Source organism: Diabrotica virgifera, chromosome 2 (genome assembly GCF_917563875.1).
Source record: "Diabrotica virgifera virgifera chromosome 2, PGI_DIABVI_V3a".
Lineage (NCBI taxonomy): Eukaryota > Metazoa > Arthropoda > Insecta > Coleoptera > Chrysomelidae > Diabrotica > Diabrotica virgifera.
Genome location: NC_065444.1, coordinates 249,338,411 through 249,365,666, shown reverse-complemented (window position 1 = coordinate 249,365,666; position 27,256 = coordinate 249,338,411). Strand labels below are relative to the sequence as shown.

Genomic DNA, 27,256 nt, shown 5'->3' with positions numbered 1-27,256 from the left:
ATTACAGAGGAATTGATTTACTAAACACAATATTAAAATTAACAACAAAGGGATAACAAATGCATTGAATGAAATAATTTTAACATTAGCCAAAGAACAAGGTTTTAGGACGGGAATGATACCAAGTGGGAGAAAAACAACTAAAATAATCTGCTATGCAGAAAATGCAATGTAATACCTATACGTTAATTTCCCACAACAAAACACAATATATGGTTATATAAGCAAATCTAACAATATGTAAATTAGAGTTGGAGGGTCAGATAATCGAACAAGAAGTGATGTGAGTTTAAATATCTAGGCATTACACTAAAATTTAGTAAATCAATTCCTCTGTAATTTTCCGGGTGCTATTTATCTCCTTTTTGAAGAAACTTACTAAGATGCTTGATCTCCGTTCTTGTGGTATTCCGTTTTGTTCTATTATTTTTTTGGATAGTTGTTTGGTCAGATGTTGTTTTCCGTACTTTAGGAATTCATATGATATTCTTGTTATACTAATTAATTGTACTGAAATCTATACGACTCTTTTTCATATATCCCAAGTAGCACCGAACGGGTTTATTAAGTCTTTTAAGGATGCTTTAAAACTGTAGAATAAAACTAAAATTAAAACCATTTGGTTTTTTAGTAAACCTTAAGGTTGCAATAAAACCGCTTTCAGCATAAAAGTGCCCTCTCTGAAAGAGGTCAATTAAACCAAAAATAAAAACCTTCTTAAAACTTTGTTTTCTTAAGCAACTGGTTTTAAAATTGCTGTGAAGCTGCTGTTAAAACCATGTTAAAAGACATTTTAAGAGCAGGCAGTTTTATAGCAAACTTAAAAAGTTTCTTAAATGGACACTTTTAAAGACAATTTACCGTATTAAATGATTCTTTAAACCCATGTACTCCATATAGGGCAACAAATTTTTACGTGTGTTATGCTAGGTAGATACATAATTGTAACCATAAAATAATTAACAGTACTTGGTTATTTCGGACTGTCAAGGTAGAAAAACACTTGCGCACCCAACTTTATTAATAGTGTTATCAAAATTAGGTCTAAATAACTCACGCGCCCTAAAATTCTTAATTTTGGCGATTAAAAAATAAAAACAATAAATAAATTTAAACCCGAAAAATATTAATTTAAAAGAAAAATAATTGTATCTAAAATTTTAATGTTTTAATATTAAAATAAATCAAATTTATATCTTTAAGTCGATTATTTATAATTTTTAGGTAAGCCTTATATTGTAATCTATCATGGCTTTCAGCATCTCCAGAAAGCAATATGGCCGAAATCCAAATAAAACTATTTAGTCTATCGACAGACAATTGTTAAGATCAAATGGTTTTATTTTATACTTTTCAAAGAGCATATATCCTACATAAAAGCAAGATTGCCTTGGAATTAAAACCGTTTAGTTTTAATGCTACTGTTAGGTAATAATGCCACTCGGTTTTAACGTGAATCTAACCTAAAATCGAGGCGTCATAGTTTTGTGTGTGTTACATTTTTCTTTTAAAATGACCTGGTTGTTTATATTTTAAGTACTTGCGACTTATTTCTTCCATACTAACTGTACTTCTACTTTTTACAACACACTACACTACTGTTTCGCTCTAAAACAAATGGCTGACCCTTTTGGACATGAAAGAAGAGGGGATGATTTTAGTTTGGTTTCTAACAAGAAGCATAGTTAGTCTTTACGATAACCAAATTGATTCAGTTAAGAGCGTTTGTTTTTAATATAGCCTACTAATTGCTTTTAAGAAAGCAACTTTAAAGAAAACTAAAAAAATAGTTTTAAGGCTTATGTTTTACTGACATGATAGTCTTGAGATCAAGTAGTTTTAACAAAAGGTTTTATTATTCATATTAGAAAAATCTTTAAAACTGCAATAAAACTAAAAGGTCACAAACTAGAATCTAATAAAACCAAACAGACCGGAAGTTCTTAATAAAACTGATTATTTTTAAAGTGAACTAAGAATAAACCATTTTAAAACATAAAACTACAATAAGACAAATTATTTATTAAGATTAATTACTCTCATTTGATACTCTTATTAAATACTTTAAAACTTGTGACAAATGCTTAACAGTTTTAAAGTTCTAGCAGTACATATACAAGATAAATTTAAAACCATTATCTTCTTATTTACCACAATAAAACCTTTATAAACCTTAAATAAAACTAAAATTTTTTTAGTTGCATCATTGCATATGCTTTCCTGACGAGAACAAAAGAGTTCGAAATGGTCCATAGAAAGATGGTAATGATCTCTGAATCGAAATTAAATATAATGCCTTTTATCTAAAATGTTTTTATTGTGCTACTTGGAATGTGGTATCATAACGATATTGCAGAGAAATTATCGATTATACTAAAATCACAATAAAGATGCACTAGAAATAACATTCAAGACACCTTGAACGTTACGAGGAGTACTCCCTACGGGAAGCTCGAAACAGATGTGGAAGATCAAGTGATTGGAGCAAACAGATCCGCAGGTTTCCAGAATGAATAAAAAATGTAGAAATAAATATGTTTTGGAAAGAAAATAAAACGCAGAATTTATAAAATAGTCAGCATAACAATAATGACATACGCGGCAGAAACACGACCTGATACAGAGAGAACACAACTCTCTATCAATAGGAACTATAAGTAGGTAGAATATACTAGAAAATACAATAATCTAATTCAATGAAAGAGGGAAATAAAGAAACCAAAATTAAGAAATAAAAACCGCTAACACAAGAATAGGAAACTTGCATACAATTTTAAATTCGACAAAAATGTTATAAATCACAACAAAACATAATTTAAAACATGTATCAAAGATAAAAAAAGTTTTGTTTGTTTTTTGTTTGGTCCCTAAAGACGATTAAAAATTCAAATTATACCAGCCAGCCCAAAACGCATAGTAACGTCATCGGGCTATTTGTTTACATTCTGAAACAACAAAGTAAACAAAATTGTATATAATTTTAAATTAGACATCATAAACGTCAGTAGAAAATGCAGTTATGTGACGTTACAAGTGTTTTTGATCGTTTGAACTATTCATAGAAAATTTGTACTTTTACAAAATGGTTTTATTTTCCATAGTAAACCTTCTTTCCTTTCCTTCAATAACTATATCAAACTCCAATCTCAACAAACTGGTATATATTATTACAATGACATACAATAAATGTCATTAGAATATAAATATTTTTCCTTTATTCCGCGACGATGAGCTGGCGAAATACCCAAGTAGGTGGAGGCCAATAAACTAAAGATGAAACAGAAGAATATACCCAAATATGACCATAAACGGAACCATATAGTTAAACTATGTGACGTCACGGGTCGTTTGAACTATTTTAAAATAAAGAAGACTTTAAATTTGTACTTCTAAGTTATTATGAGTTTTTGAAGCGTGAAATTTTGGAAATCTAATTTTTATACAAAACTGAACATTATTATGTAATAAAAAAATGTGCAAGTTCCCTATTACAGGCTGCCCTATTATGTTAGGACGATAGCATTAATGTAAAAATAACCTACCAATAATGTCAAATATTTAGTCCACCTGTAGCACTCCTTTTTTTAGATTAAGTGGTATAATACATCAATTAATAATACGTCCATTTCTATTTTTATTTGGCATATATCTTTAGAATAGGAAGTGTACTTTATCATTCTTCACCCACGAAACGTGACAAAATAATGGAGTAATCGATTACAAGATGTTTGTACAGAGAAAAGTTTTAGGTTGTTTTGGAAACGTTATATTAATTTTGTGATTTGAATTGTGAGATGATGGTGCCTGATATTTTTCATTAAATATCCAAAGGGTTTTCTCTTTACTTCGTTTCTACCAGAAAGTTCTGTCTGATGATCTAATAATAGCAAAACACAGGTCTCAGAATGGCAGGTAGACGAGGTGTGGTATATTACCACTAGACCAGGGCGGATATGTGAAAAAAGGTCTATTTTTGGAAGTGCGAGGTGGCATTCGGATTTTTGCAGATAAAGTTAGGTACCAACTTCAACAATAATAATTGACTTATGCTCCTTCTCAAATATGCCCGGAACATTAATAAAAAAAATTAAAATATTTAAAAATTTCGAAAAATATCGTTTTTTTTTCTTTGCTTATAACTTTAAAACGATTAATTTTGGAACAAAGTCGTAGGGAAATAAAATAAAGATACATAATTGAATTTTGTATGATAAACGACTGGTTACGAATGTCTTTTATTATTACACTTTCTGCAAAATAGCAATAAATTCAAAATAAGGGGGCAAAATAAACCTCTTTTTATTCAATGTTTTTCAACCATTTTGGTTGCACTTAGAACTTTCGTAATTCGCTTAGAAAATTCTTACAAAATACTTAAGAGGAAACAGTAGCGATATACAGGTAGCGAAAACGCGTTCCAAGATTGCGGCTGTAATTTTGAATATTTTTTCGAGATATTTGGCACACGTATTCGTAATATAATAAAGAATGGCGGTACAGAGCCCAATTTGAAAAATATATTAATATGTGGAAATTACTCTGTAATTAAATACAATCTTAAAAAAACGAGCCTGTTCCGCCATTAAGAAGAACAAAAAAATACACTTTCTTCAAATAAACTTTTTTATCCGATGCCTAGATTTTGTGTCATCTTGGAACTACTAAAATTTTTTATTTCATTAGTAGTTCCAAAATGACACAAAATCTAGGCATCGGATAAAAAAGTTTATTTGAAGAAAGTGTATTTTTTTGTTCTTCTTAATGGCGATACAGCTCGTTTTTTTAATATTGTATTTAATTACAGAGTAATTTCCACATATTAATATATTTTTCAAATTCGGCTCTGTACCGCCATTCTTTATTATATTACGAATACGTGTGCCAAATATCTCGAAAAAATATTCAAAATTACAGCCGCAATCTTGGAACGCGTTTTGGCTACCTGTTGATCGCTACTGTATCACCTTAAATCGTTCACCAAATTTCATTAAAATCGACCTGATAAATTTTGCAGAATAATTTTGCAATCTAATTTTTTATAAAAAAGTTCAAATTTTTTAAAAACTTTTCGAAGAAAAAGTAGCCCATTTAGAAGTTTGTTAATTTTTTAAATATAAAGAAGTTCTCTACCTCTACAGCACTGTTTTAAAGTTATAAACAATTTTTTGGCTTATAAGCAAATACAGTGAGAACGTTTGAGTTGACATAAATTCATTTTCTCGAGAATAGGCGTCTCTAGAGATAAATTCTGAAACAGGTCGATTTTTATTTTTAAATTCTAATTTTTTGGTATATGTATTGATGTGATCTTGATTATTGATATGAGATAATATTCTTATATGTCATTTAATTTAATCAATGCATTAATCATAATCTAATTAATTTACCAGATCACATATCAATATGTTTTCAATCTCAGGGCGAATTTTAAAATTAATTACTTACTCTCGTGGCTTCTAAGTATTTCTCAATGGTTCCTAATCGGGATAGGAAAGAAAAGAGTAAAATAATACACACATATGGGTTACAATTATAATCAAAATATTGTTTATTTTATTTAAATGGCAATCACTGCTTAATATTTGCTAGATCTTATTATTCTTAAACATAACATTTACAAATGGGAATCTTATTTCCTTTTGGTTTCCAATTGAAAGTTTTTATTAACATTTAACTATTAGGATTTATTAGCAACAATTCTATTTAAGTTTGATGAAGCTTTTCTGATATTATTTATTATGTTCTTCAATTTATAATGTGGTATTTAATACGAAAAACCCATACATTCATGTCCAAACAAATGAGACTGACCTTTTTCTGGTGAACTGAGAATGTCTTCACACAAGACCCGTTTCCTGCTATCCTTGGCTGCGATCAAAACCTCGTCCTGGCTTTCAGTCATGTTCTCCTTTGAAAACTAGCTCGTATAGCTCTCGTTCCTGCTTCTGTCGTGATGCTGTATTCTACCTTTTTCGAAACTGCAATCAGCTACCGGGACACTCTTGGCTCAAGGAGGTTCTTTTACTCTCAACCTGGCCTACCTCTCGTTCCACGATAGATACTCCACACTCACGGAACTACACCGGCTTTCTCACTCTCCGTACACTACCGTCTACTACTCGACTTCACTTCTCGACAGCTCAAAACATTCTGATCTATCTTTTCCATTCATTCCCCTACTTTCTAAATATCCCTTCCAGATTCACAAATCAACCTTCCACCACCAACTCTCATTCGCAGTATTCCTCAAAACCAATTTTTAATCTTTCTAAATATGCTTAATGGATTTCCAAAAAAAATAGTTAATTCCCATTCTAAAATTACTTTCTACTATTTACAAAATTTAATGACCTATTATCTACTTCAAATGAGTCTTATTTAGCATAGGCTAATGATCGAACCTTCCACGAACAACGATAATGACCTATTATCGATTTCACTTGAGTTTTATTTAGCATAGGCTAATGATCGAACCTTCCGCGAACAACGATAATGGTACGCGCCATTCACTTTGTTTATTCTAAGCGCATTGTCCCGAGTTTCGTTTAATCACTTCTTAAAATTAAATATAACAATTTGTTGTATACAGGTTGTTCTAAATTTATATGCCCGTGGTTGAGAAAATTGAAAATATTTTATATTAAATTGAATTCTGCTTATAATTATCAAAATTTAATTTTCAGATCAAATAGAAATATAACAGTATATATCATACTAGTGACGTCATCCATCTGGGCGTGATGACGTAATCGATGATTTTTTTAAATGAGAATAGGTGCCGTGTGATAGCTCAATCGAAAGGCTATTCAATTTTTTATTCACTAATATAAACATTAACATATTTATTAAAATGAAGAAAAAGACAGACGTACTCTCAATCTCAAGACAAAAATGATTGAGAGTACGTCTGTCTTTTTCTTCATTTAAAATGAACTCTCACATGCAGCCCATTCAACATATTAACATATTTATTTATACAGGGCTTGAATTAAATTTTTTTTTTTTGAATTAAATTAATTCCAGTATTTAGATTATGTCATCATTCCAGATGGATGGCGTCAGTAGTATGATATTTATGCCAAAAAATTATAATTTAAAAATAAAAATTGATCTGTTTCGGGATTTATCTCCAGAGCCGCCCATTCTCAAGAAAATGAATTTATTCCAACTCAAACGTCCTTACTGTATTTACACCAGTTAATAGGGAAAAAAATCATCGATTTCACGTAAAAATGTTAAGCAGGGTTTAGAAGGTTTTAAACGATAGATGAGGGATAAATGATGATAATTCCGTGAAGACGTACAGCTAATTTTTCTTCTTCTTTTTTTTTAACAGTTACGAAGAATGAAAAATTCAATTTTTTGACTATAAATCATTTCTTGTGCATTTTAGAGAAAAATGTTTCAAATAAATATTGTAGACCTTAAAAAGTTCTTTAATTTGGTGGGACAAGTATTGAAATATATAAACAATTGACCGAGATAATTGTAAAAAACTCTCATTCTTGCACTAATTTATAAATGTTAATAACTGTATTTTTTGCACAACGATATTTAATTTAACTACTTTATATTCTGCCAATTAAAGGGTTATTTCTGTGTGCTAAATTTCAACCAGATTGACCAAATAGTTTATGAGTTATTCAATTTGTTTTTCCCAGAGAGCAATTGTTTAAACAACTGTTCTTGCCCTAACAGTGACTCTAGAGGTCTTTTGCAAATCCCAATCGATTATATGAGACTTTAATTTTAAGATGTATTGAAAATGTTTTAAGATTTTATCAAAATTGTTATTAAAAAAACCGTCTGAAAAAGACCCTACTTTTTAGGTTATAAACAATTGGAATAACTTTGACAGTTTTTGTGATACACGCTTGTATGTAGGCTCACTGAAAAGCTGGTGAAAAAATACACTTTAAAATTGTAAAAAAAAATTTATATGACCAATAGAAATCAAGTTAGAATTTTTTTTTCAATAAATCATATTTCCATTGTTTATAAACATTAAGAGCTGAAAATTGAATGAGCTGTTTAAGAAAATCTATATTTTATGACCCACTTCATATATTGCATATGCGGTGAAAAAATAAAAAGTCATGACTACTCATGACCCGTTAAACTGATAGTATTCGTGAAACACCGCCAACGAATGTAAAGGTGAGAATAGCTTCGTTTTATTTTTTAGAATGGAATCCTAATTTAAAACAATTTACAATTAATTCAACTTTTATGTGCAGAACTCAACAAATCTGGGTACCGAACTAAAGTAGCAGATGAAGATGCAGACGTATTAATAGTGCAGACATCTCTTTACGAACATACATATGAGCCTGACAAGATCGTTGTAATGATACCGATATAATCATAATATTGACGCAACTCTCTGTTCCGGACAATAACATATATTTTGAAAAAAAAAGCGAAAAAGGACAATCTATCTATCTATTATAGTTGTAATAGGTTTAAACATTTCATATAAGAAAATACGTTGGGTTCTTATATATTTTTACTGGGTGTGATACAACTTTTTAGATCTGATAAATATTTTTTATGACGAGAATGCTAACAAGGAGGACATCATGAAAAACGGATATGATATCGTTGTTGCTTTGTATTCTGCTGCAATTGATGTTACATATAAAAAAACACAATAACATATTGGCATTAAATGAGTTACGATTTTTACAATTTATAAGAAATACAGGGAAAAAAATTGCGTTTATCATCAATTACAACACTGGTTAGGTAAAAAACTGGATGCTGCCCATACCCAATATGGATAGAAAAATACTGATATGGATTTTGAACCCATTTTCACCTTAGATTGTTTGACTCCTTAAGTGATATTAAAACAAATAACATGTAAATGTTCAACGGGTTGCAAAAGTACAAGATGTGGCTGTAAAAAATATGGTATAAACTGTACGGATCTTTGTACACACTGTGCAGTGGAAGAACAGGAGAAAAAATGTTGCAATCGCGCTGCAGTGGTTCTTGACGATGTCGAGTCAGACTTTGTAGACGATGAACTAACTGTAACTTTTAGAGAAGTTACCGTTAGTTTTAGAAGTTTAGAAGTTGTAGATGTTCACTAGAATAATCAAACTAAAATTCATAAACAATGTTTTATTTTTTATTTTTATACTTATTAGATGCCTACCTAGACAAATAATATTAATAGCTTCTTTCAATTAAATCATAATAAAACAAAAATTAATTTTTTAAAAACTATTAAGGACTTTTATATACTTTTAATTATTGCAATTAAAATAAATAAATAATGTATTGGACTAATTTATAATTATTTTATACTTATATAAAAATATACTTTATTTAATAAAATTTAAAGAATTTTTACGAAATACTTCTAAATTTCAATAACTTTTATAGTATAATTGAATCAATTGATTTTCATGGGACTGTCCAATTGTCCCGGAAGGTGAAGTTTGCACAGTTTTTATTATTTTCTTGAGCTAACCCAGTTAAAAAAAGAAGGTTGCGCGAGCTATGGAAGGTGATAATTTATTGCAGTTTTTTTTTCCAAAAAAGGAAGCGAAGCTCGAACAGTTCCCACCTTCACTTTAGTTGGTGGTGTTTCACGAGTACCGTCAGTTAACGATACCGTTATAATAATAAGTTTTTATTATTTCACTGCCTATGCAATCTATACACTGGATCATAGAATATAGATTCCCATAAATACAATATGTTCAATTTTCAGCTCTATTATAAACAAGGCAAAATTGATTTATTAAAAAGATACTAACTTGATTCATTTTAGTCACATAAAAATATTTTTTCTATTTTAATATGTATTTTTTCATCAGATTTTCAGTGAGCCTACATGCACGCGTGTGACATAAAAACTGTCAAAAAGTTATTCTAATTGTTTATAACCTAAAAAGTAGGGCCTTTTTCAAACGGTTTTTTTAATAACAATTTTAAAATGTTATTTTTTTAATATATCTTAAAAATAGAGTCTCGAATAACTGATTGCGATTTGCTAAATATCTCTAGAGTCACTGTTCGGGCAAGAACAGTTGTATAAACAATTGCTCTCTTGGATAAACAAATTGAATAACTTATAAACTATTTCGTCGATCTGGTTAAAATTTGGCACACTTAAATAGCCCATTAAATAGCATAATTTAAAGTAGCTAAATTATATATCATTATGAAAAAATAAAGTTATTAATATTTATAAATTAGTGCAAAAATGAGGGTTTTTTGCAATTATCTCGGTCAATTGGTTATATATTGCAATATGTGTCCCACCAAATTAAAGGACTTTTTAAGCTCTACAATATTTATTCGAAACATTTTTCTCTATAATGAACAAAAAACGTTTTATCGTCAAAAAACTGAGTTTTTCATTGTTTGTAACTGTTAAAAAAAAGAAGAAGAAAAATTAGCTGTACGTCTTCACGGAATTATCATCAGTTATCACTCATATACCGTTTAGCACCTTCAAAACCCCGCTTAACATTTTTTCATGTTTTTTTACCTATTAACTGGAGTAATTTGTTTATAAGCCAAAAGATTGTATATAATTTTAAAACAGTGCTGAGGCCGCTTAAATAATCCGATTTTAATTCTGTAAAGTGCACTAGATAGGTAGAGAACCTCTTTATAATGTAAACAATTAGCAAACTTCTAAATGGTATACTTTTTGTTCAGAGAGTTTTTAAAAAGTTTGAACTTTAAAAAAATTTAGATTTTAATGAAATTTGGTGGAAAGTTTAAGCATATTGTAAGAATTTTCTAAGCGAATTATGAAGGTTCTAACTGCAACCAAAGTGGTTCAAAACCATTGAATAAAAACAGTCTTATTTGTCCCCTTATTTTATATTTATTGCTATTTTGCAGTAAGGGTAATAATATAAGACATTTAAACCAGTCGTATTTTATACAAAATTCAATTATCTTTATTTTATTTTTCTACGACTTTGTTCCAAAATGAATTGTTTTAAAGTTATAAGCAATGAAAATAAAAAAAAATCAATATTTTTCGAAATTTTTAAATAATTTAATTTTTTTATTAATGTTCCGGGCATATTTGAGAAGGAGCATAAGTAAATTATTATTGTTGAAGTTGTCACCTAACTTTATCTGCAAAAATCCGAATACCATCTCCCACATCCAAAAATAGACGTTTTTTCACAGATCCGCCCTGGTCTATTAGGTGCGTTCGCGGGAGCCTGTCGACGACTAGTCGGCGACAAATTAGCAGCAAAACGCATGCGCACTTTCAAATGATATAATTAATATCGTTAATAGATAAATATACAAGGTATATTTTAATATTATAATTTAATAATTAGTTATTAATAATAATTAAAAGTAAATATACCTTGTTTATTTATCTATTAACGATATTATTTATATTAAATGAGGTTAGAAATTGCCGGCGACAATTTGTCAACTGTACCCGCGAACGCACCTATGATCGGACATTTTCATGCAACTGCACTGCCACCTACAGTAGATTGAGATCACGAATAAACACGCGAAGTTTTCGATTCTGTCAAATTGACTGAATTAAAAAATGTGCCACATCCCATATTAAAGTTTAGGAAAATACCAGCTTATCGATATATCAACCATACCATCCATACCAACCACACCATCCATTTTGTTCCAAAGATATGTGTTTTATGGACCTCCCCATTTGAGGTCTGTTTTTCTTTCTTGTCCCCAAAATTTACCCAAAAATTTACCAAACTCAGAAATTTGATTCAATCTCTGTTTAAAAAAGGGAACATATTTGTAGGTACCTATGTATATGGATAAGTTACACCGATCTGAATTTTCTTTTCTATGTTTTAATGAGGGGATCAGGACCGAGTTAGAATTGCTGTAGTTTGTGACTTTTGACTACCCATAAGCCAGCTATAGGACTGGGTAGGTATGACACAGCATATTTTTTGGGGTATGCATTTTAGGTTCAAAGAGAGACAGGAAAACCGCAAATAGGTACACCAAATCCATAGCGCTTGCGTTAAGCTTTCAAACGGTGCTTAAGTGGTCAGGATCGGTTATACAGACAGCTCAATTTAGCCGAAAAACTAAAAAATTGAACTTTGAAAATTTTGTTCTTTCGACAATAAATTAGTTACTCAAAATTTCAACCTTCGTATTGCGCCAATAACTGAGCGTTTGTAAGAGGACTCTAAACACGTCTAACGATGTATACCTCATATCTGAGAAAATTCGAATGTTTAAGTTATAGGCTTCATAAGTATGATCAAATCCATTTCCTATGGTAAAAACGTTTTTTAAAGCTCACTAAACCCTAAATACCTTCTGTTATCAATATTATATTAATTGCTTTTACTTTTAGTTTTACTATTAATACTTATTTAACCTTGGATACATAATAAACTACTTGTCAATAATTTTTAAACTCATGTTTAGTGATCAAAATAGGTAAAGCTGTTTAGAAGTTATCGAGCTCCAAAAGTATAATCCATTTAACCATTATCGCAGAAAATGTTTAGTTGTAGTGGTTATAATGCTAAATTTTACATTCAAGTTCATACATTTAATTTATAAAAAAACTTTGAAAAACTGCTGATATAAGAATAAAAACCACTGAACGCCTTAAAAATGAGTGGCGCATATAATATTCCAGCTACAAAAAAGACTATTACTGACAAAAGAGCTTCAAAATGCAAATTGGGTCAAAGTTTCTGTTTTGAGATTCTTTTTCCTATTTTCAATTGATAAGAATTTAATACTGAGAATTGTACAGAGAATTTGATTAAGGTTTTTAAATTGTTTCGAATGATGAAAATGTATACTATTTTTATTCAGTTGCAATGCGAAGCTAAAACTGTCTTAATTTTTACTTAGATTAGAGAGCGCAACCAGCACTCTTATCGACGATTTCACCTCTTGCTAGAGGCTCTTCAGAGAATGCATAGGCTGTTATCTCTACTCCAGGTAAAAATTTTCGACATCTATTAGTCCCTCATTGCAACTGACCTGAAGGTATTAGGTGCGTAGCGGCATCTGCTAAATGAAAGTCCAAGTTTTTCAACCTAATAAAAATATTTGTAAAATAAAATACTTTTAAAAGATTTTTAATTGAAAAACTTATTGAACCAATTTCCTGGTGACAACCTGCATGGCTTCTAAAAATTGGAAGCCAGATGGATGCTGCAGTAAAGACAAGAGGGAATTCTAAAAAGTTGCAATTCACAACGCCGTCTACAGCTTGGTAAAGTTCCAACGGAAAATGGACCTGGTTAATCTATAGGAGGAATACTAATATAAAATAAAAATGTATACCATTTTATTTAGTTGCAATGCGAAGCCAAAACTGTCTTAATTTTTACTTAAGTTAGAGAACGCAACCAGCACTCTTATCGACGATTTCACCTCTTGTTAGAGCCTCTTCAGAGAATGCATAGGCTGTTATCTCTACTCCAGGTAAAAATTTTCGACATCTATTAGTCCCTCATTGCAACTGACCTGAAGGTATTAGGTGCGTAGCGGCATCTGCTAAATGAAAGTCCAAGTTTTTCAACCTAATAAAAATATTTGTAAAATAAAATACTTTTAAAAGATTTTTAAATGAAAAACTTATTGAACCAATTTCCTGGTGACAACCTGCATGGCTTCTAAAAATTGGAAGCCAGATGGATGCTGCAGTAAAGACAAGAGGGAATTCTAAAAAGTTGCAATTCACAACGCCGTCTACAGCTTGGTAAAGTTCCAACGGAAAATGGACCTGGTTAATCTATAGGAGGAATACTAATATAAAATAAAAATGTATACCATTTTATTTAGTTGCAATGCGAAGAAAAAACTGTCTTAATTTTTACTTAAGTTAGAGAACGCAACCAGCACTCTTATCGACGATTTCACCTCTTGTTAGAGCCTCTTCAGAGAATGCATAGGCTGCTATCTCTACTCCAGGTAAAAATTTTCGATATCTATTAGTCCCCCATTGCAACTGACGTGAAGGTATTAGGTGCGTAGCGGCATCTGCTAAATGAAAGTCTAATTTTTCAACCTAATAAAATTATTTGTAAAATACAATACTTTTAAAATATTGTTAATTGAAAAACTTATTGGACCATTTTCCTGGCGACAACCTCCATGGCTTCTAAAAATTGCAAGCCAGATAAATGCTGCAATCAAGAAAAAAGGGAATTCTAAAAAGTTGCAATTCAACTCTTTCATTCACTTAGACTTTTGTTTAGAATGAATTAATTGGACTTGGAAATATTTTCTAGGTTTTAATTTTATCATTCACTTTAATTATACACCTTATACAACCCACAGCAATTATCTTCTGTTTTAATTACATGCTTCCTACGCATCGCTTTGATGACCTTTACAGGATCAAGATAAAAACAAATTACATATAAATCCCATTTTTTTCTTGTTAAACACCATCCCAGCCCGGAATTCCTTTTTAGCTTTTTATTAGATTGGTAACGTGTTTTCGTTTTTTACCTTCTTGAAAAGCCGGCGTAGCAACCAACTGAAGAAGCAATTTATTTTGAGATTGTCGAGGGAAAACCCAAAGTTCAATTCTACAACTTCGACTTTTTAATATTTACTTTGGGCTGCTATGAACTTTTAAAAATAAAACGCGGAAAACTGGCCACCGCGAATTTCTCACGAGATTGGAGACAGCTTTTTAAATGTATTGGAAGCTACAAGTTTTGATGAAGAAAGTTGTGGAAGGTTTTAAGATAAATTATAATTTTTACAGAAAATAGAAATAAACTAGGTTCACTCAACTGAGATTAATTTTGACAGATTCAGAATAGGAAACAACACAACAATTCCTACCTCGCACTATTAACAGCTGAAATAAACTTACTCTTTCATTCTTCTTCTTAAAGTTCCGCTCCTATCGGAGATTGGAAATCATTCTGGCAATTATAATTTTGTTGGTTACGCGCCGGAATAGTTCAATTGAGCTGCATCCAAACCATTCACGGAGATTGCGTAGCCACGAGATTTTACGTCTTCCTACGCTTCTTCTGCCTTTGATTTTGCCCTGCACTATATTCCTTAATAGTTCGTATTTTTCACCTCTCATGATGTGCCCCAAGTATTCCAACTTCCTGATTTTTATGGAATTTAAAACTTCGCATTTTTTGCTAGTTGTTCGAGCACTTGTGCGTTTGTTTTACGATCTGTCCATGATATTTTCAGAATACGTCTGTAACACCACATTTCGAATGCTTCCAGGTTTTTAATGTTGGATTGTTTTAGTGTCCATGCCTCAACTCCATACAAAAGGATGGAGAAAATATAACAACGAAGCATTCTTATCCGGAGCGTTATATTGATATTGCGATTACAGAAAAGTTTCCTCATTCTGTTAAAAATGGATCGTGCAATTTCAATGCGGCATCTTATTTCTTTTGTCTGATCAGTATCTTCTGTGATCCATGCTCCAAGGTATTTGTACGAAGATATTTACTCAATTTCTGTATTATCCAGTACTAGTCTAACTCTGATGTTTTGTGCCATTTTTGTGTAAATACCATGAACTTGGTTTTCTTCAAATTTATTTTTAGTCCATAATCGTTGCAATGTATATTTAGTTGTTGAGCAAGGTGTTGAAATTCTTCCAGTGTTCCCGCTAGAAGTACGTTGTCGTCAGCATATCTTATATTATTAAGTGGCTCACCGTTTATTATTAGGCCCTCATTGACTTCGGCCAACGTTAATTCTGAGATGGCTTCACTATATAAATTAAATAACAATGGTGATAAAGTACACCCTTGGCGCACCCCACGACGAATCTGGATATCCTCAGTCAGTTCATTTTCAACTTTCATTTTTGCTGTTTGATTCCAATAGAGGTTACATATAATTCTAATGTCTCTACTGTCTATGTTTTTATTTAACAGAATTCATTACTCTTTCATTAAAAAAGAACAATTATTGGAAATAGTGGGAGTGTGTACTAAACTCATACAATTTTGTGGAATTTATGTATAATTTCAAATATTATATTTTAGAGTTTAAGTTTCTTGTATAGATTATTTTAATTATTATTATGAGCACGAAACAAGGGTCCCGCGCATACGAACAATATGCAGGCCCAGATGTGTGGAACGAATTATTGGGATTACTACCAGTCTAAAGGAGAAATCTCACGACTAGGTCGAAGCGCGTGTTGATGAATTTTGAGGATTTGTTATGTACCCCAATACCCAACTTTGAGTGAAACACTACAGTTCTAAATTAGTTTTAGTAAAAGTTATTAATAAATAACGATTTTCAGTTATTTTGCAGTTTACGAAGCAACAAATTAACTTTTTGACTTTCAAAGTCGTCATTTTGAAGGTTTTTCAATGTTCTAAAAAAAAATAAATTTTATAATTTTATGTCAACTATTTAGCTTTTTAATTGAGTGCAAAAAATGAAAAAAATCACGTTGATTGCACTAAATTGTTAATAATTAAAAAACGAACGCGGACTCTAGGCAGGAAACATGTAGGTTTTCATCCTATAGTAGTCAGATACCTCGATATTTCAGTTTCCCGAACATGGTATATTCCTTGCTTATTTCCCTAGAGTATATCTGTGCGACTACACGAACCTTATCTGCTTGTAATAATAGAGTTTTAAAATCCCAACTCTAACTCGATGTCCTACTGTAGAAAAGTCAAATCTTTAGTTTCTGCAAAATGTGCAATATTGAAGTGTTCAATGGCCCACCACCTCTTCCCAGCTGCCGGCGGCATAACAATTACTAAATTTATGACTTCCCGTCTTTTTGAATGAATATTGTTTAGATAAGAATATGCTATGTTTGTTTTATTTTTGTTATGAATGCAATTTGTTTTATTCTATTTAGAAATGAATGCCCACTTCTATTTCATTGATGGATGAACATACATACTTGTTATTCGATTTTAATTTTTATATACAAATATTTTTTTGTACAGTATTTTGCCGCCCTCTCACAATTTGCCGGCCTAGGCAACTGCCTATATTGCCTAATGAATAAAGCAGCCCTGTGTGTGCGCATGCGCGCAGAATTATGAAATTTTACTCTCAATCGCGCCTAAAGAAGTATAACTTCAAAAATCATTTCATTTCCTTGCGGATTTTTTAAACAATAATCTTATATAGAAGTTTCACCGATTGTCTTAATAAATTTTCATTTCCCTGGCCTATTGATCAGCATAAATAATAATGATGAAGGTACAAATTTCAAGTATTTATAAAATTTTCATTTATACAATAATAATCGCATTTTCTTTATCGATTAACGGAAATTTCTGATTTGAGCCGCATGTTGTATGTTACCAGTTGAGAGAGAAGTATTTATAAACACAGTTGAAATGCGTCTTCAAATATTTACATTGGAACTTCTCATTGTTAAGAATGTGTATACACACACGTAACAATAAAAAAAGACTATGTGATTGAGTGATCGAGAAAGGCGATACGATAAGTATTTTTAGACGTTGGGGAAAATATCTGCGAGGTATTTTTCGCGATATATATACTTAAGGGTTGGAAATTTTCGCAAATAATTGGAAAAGTAGGTGTTAAAAAAATAAATTCTTATTTTAACGATCGTTATTTAATGATCCCTGTTTTTGTCCCGCCATAATATAAACAAGAATAAAAAACCGCTAAACGCCTTAAAAATGAGTGGCGCATACAATATTCCAGCTACAAAAATCTGATATGAATATTACGTGGAGCGAAATGGCGCGAAAATGTATTTTCATTTTAATGTAAAACAAAATTCTAGTTTTATTTTAAAAGATTTTTCCATAATATTTGCTAAATTTGAAGTAAACGCTCCACAAAATGGTAACTTTGATACAATTTGAATTTTGAAACACATTTGTGGCGCGTTTACTTCAAATTTAGCAAATATTATGGGAAAATATTTTAAAATAAAACTAGAATTTTATTTTACATCAAAATTAAAATATATTTTCGCGCCACGTAATATTCATATCAGATCTTTTGCAGCTGGAATATTGTATGCGCCACTCATTTTTAAGGCGTTTAGCGCTTTTTATTCTTGTATCAGGAGTTTTTCAAAGTTATTTATAAATTAAATGTATGAAGTTGAATGCAATGTTCCTCTATTACTCGTTAAGCTTGATAAATGTTCACCTTTGTTGCATTATCTCCCAAATGATCTAGTGTCCATCGAATGTACACTAGATTTTTTCTATTCGAAATAGATTGAAAAAAAAATATTAAAATGACCGGTAAATGAAGTCGGATTGTCCGTTGCCAGATCAAATTTAGCGTCGTAATCACTACAACTACATAAACCATTTCGGAAATAATCGTTAATTGGAGTATACTTTTGTAGCTTAATAACTTCTAAAAGGCTTAACCGATTTTGATCAGTAAACATGAGTTTTAAATGTATTTACCAGTAGTATCTGATGGATCTAAGGTCAAGTATGATAACTGAAGCTATTACAGGAATTATTGCGCTTGAGAAACCGTTTTTCCCGTAGGAAATAGATTTGATCATAGTTATAAAGCCTATAACATAAAAATTCGAATTTTCCCGAATATAACGTATACACAGGTAGATTTGTCTATATTCCGTTCGCAATTTGTTAAGAGCACGAAATGAGGGTCAATGCCATAAAACGGCCGTAAGTGTCGTAAAATCATAGGCGGAGGTTCCTGAGGTATTTATTAATGTGTTTAAAATCAAAATGTTTATCAATATTCTATTTTGAATAAAATAACGTTTTTAATAATTATTTACTTAGCAAAAAAAAAAATTAAAACGTTCAACGCTAATGTTTGATAATTTAACCGTTACAAATTTTGTAAATAAGATTATCTTTAGAGATCTCTTTGCATATTTCAATACTAAACCTTCAATGTACATTATTTAATATTAAGACGTGACTTATGAAGAAACTTAAAATTTTGACTTCTGTACAAGTACAATAATATGAAATACCTTTGGAATTCATACCTGAAGCTGAAGAAAGGTATAGAGATACCGTCTTTGGCGCTTTGGCCTCGCCTCTTAGTTTATATTCGAAACTTGAATTGAAAGGGTGTTATTAGGAACGAAAACAATTTTTTTGTTTAGTACGTTTTTGACCGCATTTAATCGAATATTAATTTCTTTTGCGAATTTTGTGCAGTGCGTGAGTAGTGTTTTTGAAGTTATACTTCTTTACGATCGTGAGTGAAATTTTTTAATTCCCTGGCGCAGGCGCATACAGACAGTATGTAGTTCGTTGCTAATCTTTCAAGATAGGTATGTATATATCAGCGCAAATAAGTCATTAAAAGAATATATTAGTGTTTTTAGTAAATGTATTATTTATTATAATTTTTGTGTCTTTGGATTTGTCTTCGTCGGTAGTAAGATAATAAAATATCTAGGTATAACATTTTTATACTTCACTTGATCTATTTGTCACCGTGTTGTGTAATTATATCCGAGACGTTACTGGTTACTTACAAGTGGCTCGATAGCTTGGTTAGTAGAGCATTGAACCAGAGATCGAGAGGTCCCGGATGATTCATATTTTTTTTTTAATTTTTGGTTGTTTTAATAAAAATTTTTTGAAAGTGGTAGGTAAGAAAGTTAGTTTAATACTTAAATAAAATACAACTAACCTGTTAAGTATATTATTTATTTCGTTGAAATTATATAATACGTACGTACAAAGTACACACACATTCTTTTTTCCATATTCCTACAAACATATACTTACCTTTCGTTCGTGCTTGTTTTTGTTATTGCTTGCGATGGCTTCATCATCATCAACGTCATCAAGTTTTACACCGGTGCTATTGCGTACAGTCAGTAAGTCTGTCTATTCACCAAGAGAGAAGACTATTGTTCTGAACGTTCACGATGTTCTGGTTTTTCAGAATCCCACAAACACTGTTCGGAACATAATCGAGAGTTGTGCCAACACGACGCTCGTAGCAGCGTTAACAATATATAGGTTCCTATCAGAAAGAAAAAAACAAGGTATAACTAACCTAAACACAAATGAACACTTGAAGAGGGGAAAAAGCCTGTTGAAATTAATGAATTTGCCAAAAATATTATTCGAAGGAAAATTCACGGATTTTTTTTCAAAAAGGAAATACCCAACCTTAACAAAATTTTACAAGAAGTTAAAGACGATCCTGATTTGCCTAATATCGGACGAACCAAACTGTGGGAAGTTTTAAAAGAATTAAATTTCCGGTGGGAGAAATCAGACCGAAAATCAGTTTTGATTGACCGCGAAGAGATAATATGTTGGAGAAGACATTATCTAAGATCCATACGAAAATTCCGGGCTGAAGGAAGGCCAATCTACTATCAGGACGAAACTTGGGTAAATGCAGGTCATACTCTTAACAAAAATTTGGTCAGATAAAAATATATTAAGCTCCAGGCAAGCGTTTATAGAAGGTTGGTCTACTAGTATTTCCCCACCCTCTGGTAAAGATAGTAGATTAATAATTTCTCACCTTGGCAGTGAAAAAGGATTTCTTAGGGACGGTTTGTTGGAATTTCAATCCAAAAGCACAAAAGATTATCACGAGGAGATGACAGCTGATGTTTTCGAAGAGTATTTTGAGCAGATGATTGAACATATACCACCAAATTCAATTATAGTATTAGACAATGCACCTTATCATTCAAGACTAGTAGAAAGACTTCCAACGACTGCGTGGAAGAAACAAGATGTCCTTGACTGCCTGAGGAATAAGTCTCTGACTTACGAAGATGGAATGGTTAAAGCGGAACTTTTAAAAATTGCCCGGCAACACAAATCTAAGTACAAGAAATATGTAGTTGACAAAATGGCGGAAAGGCGAAACATCACAGTCCTTAGACTTCCACCCTACCACTGTGAAATAAATCCAATTAAACTCATTTGGGCCCAAAATGAAAGGTTATGTGGCTAGAAAAAAATACATCATATAAAATACAAGCTGTGCGTGAATTGTTATATGAGTCTTTAGGACATATTACAGAACAAAACTGGCGAGATGCAGTAAGACATGTAATGGAAGAAGAACAAAAAATGTGGGATCTTGACAACATAATTGATGCGACTGTAGAGATACAACCGATAATTATTAACCTGCAAGACGACTCGGATTCCGAAGATGATCCTGTTTATTTTGAATTTGAATAGTTTTGTAATCGTAATTTAGTTTAGTCATATAGTCGAAAAAAAAAGTGAGTTACCTGGAAAGTTTTCCGGGAGTTTTAAAAATTGGTTATTTTGTGGATTTTATGCTCTTTTTGAATTTCAACTTTGCTACGTCGTATCTCCGCCGCTCGCGCCGCCATATTGAAAATGTGGCGCCAAATAACAGTTTTTTTGGGAATACATCCTTTCCGACGCATTTTACGAAAAAATCATTTATGCACAAAATGAAACTAGAAAAAATGTCCTACTAAATTTCGGTCTGCGATATCTCGATCGATGCTTAGGACGAAGTCGTTCCTGGTATATCAGGAACTGCAAAACGAAGGAGATTGCTCTAAATTTGTAAATTAATAAATACATCATATGTGGATTAGGCCTACAGGGGAAACCACAATAAAAAAAACGCGCCGCTTACTCTACCAATGAGTTTTTTTTTCAAAACGTCTATTGAAATATATTTTGCAGCGCTCGTACGCCAAATACGATTAATTTTATGAAAAAATTAAAATTATGTAAATGTAAATTTTTTCTAGTTTAATTTTTTACATAAATGTTTTTTCGTAAAATGCGTCAAAAAGAAGATATTCCCAAAACACTGTTATTAGGCGCCATTTTTTAAACATGGCGGCGGAGATACAAGGTAGCAAGGATACAAGGTAGCATATAAGGTACCGAAATCCATTAAATTACCAATTTTCAAAACTCCCGGAAAACTTTCCAGGTAAAACTACCAAATGATTGGACTAATTTGTATAATTTAAAAATAGGTATTAATTAAATAAATGTACATATGTTTTACAAATTGCAAGTAACTTTTTATTTTTGAATTGTTTATTTTTGAATAAAATATAGAAATTTTATTAAAACAAAAATACAATTTACCTACGTAGTTACCGTTTAAAAAATATATTTATTTAGTTTAAATAAAAAATGTTTTAATTATATACTCTACGGCCCTGGTCAATCATCTGCACCCAAAATATACCTACATAATCCGATTTAACTTTTACAGGTCTATTGTATTCCTTCAGATACAAGGTGGGTTAGTCGAAAACATCTTAAACTGCCAGTTGTAGGTTGGATTCCGTTATTATAAATCATTTTGCCTACCCTCTCTGTATTTAAGCCCACTAATGAGGGTTAAACTTGTACGTGCCTGTACTGAGCTCTTAAGAAATTGCGGACAGAGTATAGAGTCCTACAAACGCTCAGTTATTGGCGCAATTCGTAGGTTGAAATTTTGAGTAATTGTCGAAAAACCAAAATTTTCAAAGTATAGTTTTTCAGTTTTTCGGCTATACTAAGCCGTGTGTATGTCTGATCCTGACGGCTTAAATAACATTTGAAAGCTTAACTCAACACTATTGATTTGGTGTATTTGCGGTTCTCCTGTCTCTTCTTGATCCGAAGATATATACCCCCAAAAATATGCCGTTTTGTACCTACCAAGTCCTCTAGCTGGATTATGGGTGGTCAAAAGTCACAAACTACACCGGTTCTGAATCGGCCCTGACCCTCTCTTCAAACACAGAAAAAAAATTTCAAATCATTTTAACTTTTAAACACACATACAGACATACATACATATCCACAAATATTTTCCCTTTTTTAAATAAAAATTGAGTCATATTTCTGAGCTCGGTAACTTTTGAATAGTATAACCGATTTTTAAAATTAGACATGCATTGGAAAGGTAATTATTAGAAGCCGCAAAGGTCGGACTTAAATTTTTCCCAGCTGAAAACTGAGATTCCCAACCTGACAACTGAGTGAAGGAGGCCCTTAAGGAGATGATGACATTGTATATATCTAAACCTCTTATCTTGAAACTCCCTTTAACTGGTATCTTATCGTTTTGTTTTCATCAACAAACAATAAAACCTTTTTTGGCCTAGGATGGGACCCCACTATTTAACATAAATAAACAAACACGATTTTGAGTATTTGTTTTGTTCATTTCAACGATGGATTCAGACAAGGAAGGTCTTCTTCTACCCTCGGGTTCTCGTATCCCATATAGCCGGTCTGTTTTGCACTTCAATCAAAAATCTTTCCGAATCAAAATTAATTTTACGTGCTCACCGTGTAAACTCTCGTCAATATCTGCGGCAGCTACAAAAATGGTCCTTCTGAATAGGTTTTGCGGCTAATGAACGCCACTAGCAGTGAGGATCGGCGACTGTGGCTAGCCACAGTTGATCGTCTGGGTGGAACGTCCACTCCTCATAAGAACACACGACCAATCATCGGAAGCTGCTTTGTGGATTCACAGAGTGGTCCGTCTGTTTTTGCTCAAACGCCCAAACCAGACAGGCCACTCTGCAGCGCTACTCTGTGGATCCACAGAGTGGCTGAAACAGGCTATTTTCTAACGCTGGCGACTACGCTGCGAAGTGGATCGTTTGGAAGGGTGCGGCGTGTAATGTAATAGGCGGAGAGGCAGCGCTGAAAAATCTATTTCAATTTACTAAAACTAGATTTTTCACAGTTGATTACTGTGAGTGTGCACAGAAACATACTGCGGTCGGTCAAGCGAAACGTAGAACAGGGGTTACTGAGAGGGTATCAAAGTTGCATTTCTACGAAGGTAATTATTTCCATTTACTAAGGCTGAAAATCAGTACACACATTCTAAATTAAATATAAATAAAAGTTATTATAGTCGGTCAGCTGTATGACGGGACATAGCCGGTCGGTCGGCCCCAATAGTCGATTGAGGAAATGAAACATTTTGGCTCGCAATTTTTTCGTCCAGCATGGATTTACTTGAAATTTTCACAGAAGGTAGGGAATAGTCCAAGGATCATTTTCTATATCAAGCCGCTATCATACGCCAAAAACTTGGGGGTGGTTACCACCCCATCTCGGGGGTGGGAACTTTTTATTACATTTTAACCATGCAATTCGATGTAAAAAGTGATTTTAAGAAAAAAATGTTTTTTACATTTTCTTCGTAAAACTAATATTTTTCGAGTTAATCGCGCTTGAAAATAACAGTTTTTCGACGAAAAAATCGACTTTTTTAGAGGATTTTTTGAGAATACCTCGAAAAATATGCATTTATTAAAAAAACTGTAGATATCAAAATTGTACCTTTTAGTAACACAAACCATATTATTTTCCAGTAATATATTTAAGACCAATACAAACCGAGATACGGCATGTTAAATATTAGCTTTTTTCGTCAAATGAAGAATTTGAAATATTTAAAGCCAAATAATGGGAAAAATTTGCATTTTTCGAGGAAAACTTAAATAATCTTCTTTCAAGTAAACAATTAGACCTTTCAAAAAATAATAACAAAAAGATTCTAGCATGAAAATTAAGCGACTTATAACCAAAAAAATATCGGTACCTGCTTTTCTCTACGAAAAAATCAGTGAAAACAACCCACTAACTACTTTCCTAATTCAAAATTGGTCTTTACCTTTCTGTAGTTCCTTTTATATTTAAATTATCAATAGACTCAAGGAGTTTGATCTATTTAAATGGCCTAATTTTGGAAAAATTGGAGTTTTAAAGAAAAATTGATTTTTTGCAAGTTGGTATTTTTCACCTTTTACTTCATAATATCTCCGAAAATACTGAAGATACGAAAAAAATTATAAACTACTAAATTGTAGCTTTTTTAATGACTAAAATTACCCTGTATATAGATTTTCATTAGAGTGAAAAGTTAACCAGATATAGCTGTTTAAATCCTCTATTTACCAGCAAACACCCCCTTATTTGAGCCCTTTAAACCCGCCCCAATTAAAAACTAAGCGATCCTATGGAATTTAATTTACACAATCTTATAGCTCTTTAAAAATCCTACAAAATCATTTTTGAAGAAACTTTTTATCGCTAAAAATATATAGAATATTTTTCGAGGTATTCTCAAAAAACCCTCTAAAAAAGTCGATTTTTTCGTCGAAAAACTGTTATTTTCAAGCGGAATAACTCGAAAAATATTAGTTTTACGAAGAAAATGTAAAATACATTTTTTTCTTAGAATCACTTTTTCCATCGAATTGCATGGTTAAAATGTAATAGAAAATTCGCACCCCCCGAGATGGGGTGGCAACCACCCCCAAGGTTTTAGCGTATGATAGCGGCATGATATATAAAATGATCCTTGGACTATTCGCTACCTTCTGTGAAAATTTCAAGTAAATCCATGCTGGTCGAAAAAACTGCGAGCCAAAATGCTTCATTTCCTCAATCGACTATTGGGGCCGACCGACCGGCTCTGTCCCGTCATACAGCTGACCGACTATAATAACTTTTATTTATATTTAATTTAGAATGTGTGTACTGATTTTCAGCCTTAGTAAATTGATTTAATTGCCTTCGTAGGAATGCAACTTTGATACCCTCTCAGTAACCCCTGTTCTACGTTTCGCTTGACCGCCCGCAGTATGTTTCTCTACACACTCACAGTAATCAACTGTGAAAAATCTAGCTTTAGTAAATTGAAATAGATTTTTCAGCGCTGTCTCTTGGTCTATAATGGATGAGAAAAAAAGTTTGTTCAAATTATTAAAAACTTGCCGGCTAATATTTTTTTAAAAAAGTGTGTTCGTCAAAATCAGTGTTTGTAATGTCCATAGTTTTAAATATTTTATAAAATTTCAACGCTTTTAAAAAAATACCAATAAACTCCATAAACGGAATTAAGAAGAACCAGACAAAAACAGCTATATCACAGAAACAAGCACATAAAAATTCAACCAGTACATCTGGTATCCTACAGGCGTAAAATAGTTTGATACAACCTGACAACTGAGTGAAAGTGAAAAACATGTTAGCTTGCAACCCCCTTTTGACTGATATCTTATCGTTTTGTTTTCAACAACAAACAATAAAACCTTTTTTGACCTAGAATGGGACCCCACTATTTAACATAAATAAACAAACAAGATTTTGAGTGCCTATTTGTTTTGTTCAGTTTAAATGCATCCAATGTGTTCATATAATTCTACCCTGAATACCCCTTCAATATTGTACAGAAATGTTGGGTTCTTTACGAATTTAAAAAACAGTTTCTCTTGGTTGGAAATGTTGGCCGTGGAATTGATTTCGCTACTGATACATAGGATAATTGCAAAGCTTTCATCAAAACAATTGGAAAAAATAAGAATCGATTTACAACTAGTATAAACAATAATCATAAACATGATCCAGAATCAGAAAGACAAGTCTTGAATATGTTAAAATACTTGAATATGTTATTGTATAATATATCTATTTAATAAAGTTATTATATAAATATATTTTTTCCATTGAGATGTAAAATTATTTGATAGTAACAATTAATATCCCATGAGCCGAGCTGGTATATTTTATATCGGGCAGTTTTAATCTTTGCGCCGACTTGGGACATTTTTAAAAGACCTACCGGTTTCTTGGGCCGAGATAGGTACTGCCCAATAAAATGTAAATATATATAGAGAAAACATTGCTTATGGGATTTATTCTTTTCGATAGGGCTACCTTCTTTAAAATCAGAAACAAATAATTCAAAGATGACGTCCCACGGTTTTCCTTTTAATGCCCTGTAAATTTGCCCTCGGGTTCTTGTATCACATATTATATTCGGTCTGTTTTGCACTTCAATCAAAAACCGTTTCGAATCGAAATTCATTTTAGGTGCTCACCCTATAACCTCTCGTAAACATCTGCGGCAGCTACAAAAGTGGTCCGTCTGAATTGGGTTTGGCTACACTCGCTCGTCTGGGGTACGACGGCCATTCTACATCAGAATCCACGGTAAATCATCGTCAGCCACTCTGTGGATCCACAGAGTAGCGCTGCAGAATAACCCGTCTGGTTTGGGTCTAAGTCTTGTCGCTTCATTCCAAAATATTCTTTGCATACACGATTCCTTTTTCTATCATTACTCTTGTTTTGTCAATTAAATTCCCATAGAGCTTTTCAGCGATTCTCATTTGTTTCGAGTCTCTGTCATGTTGTATATTAATGTTATACACGGATTATACGATATATGACAGAAGCTCGAAACAAATGAGAGTCGTTGAAAAGCCCTATTGAATCACTCTGTCATTACGGCCACAGAACACCAGAAAAATGATTAAGGGAAGAATTACACTTTACAAAAATGAAGTATT

General features: G+C 31.9%; 1 protein-coding gene across 1 annotated transcript; it reads left to right on the top strand.

Annotated features, from left to right (window-relative positions):
• The first annotated feature begins 20,322 nt into the window (after positions 1-20,322).
• On the top strand, positions 20,323-20,895 carry LOC126880957 (uncharacterized). Its single transcript, XM_050645037.1, has one exon. The coding sequence runs from the start codon at positions 20,323-20,325 to the stop codon at positions 20,893-20,895; it is 573 nt and encodes a 190-aa protein (XP_050500994.1).
• The last annotated feature ends 6,361 nt before the right edge of the window (positions 20,896-27,256 follow it).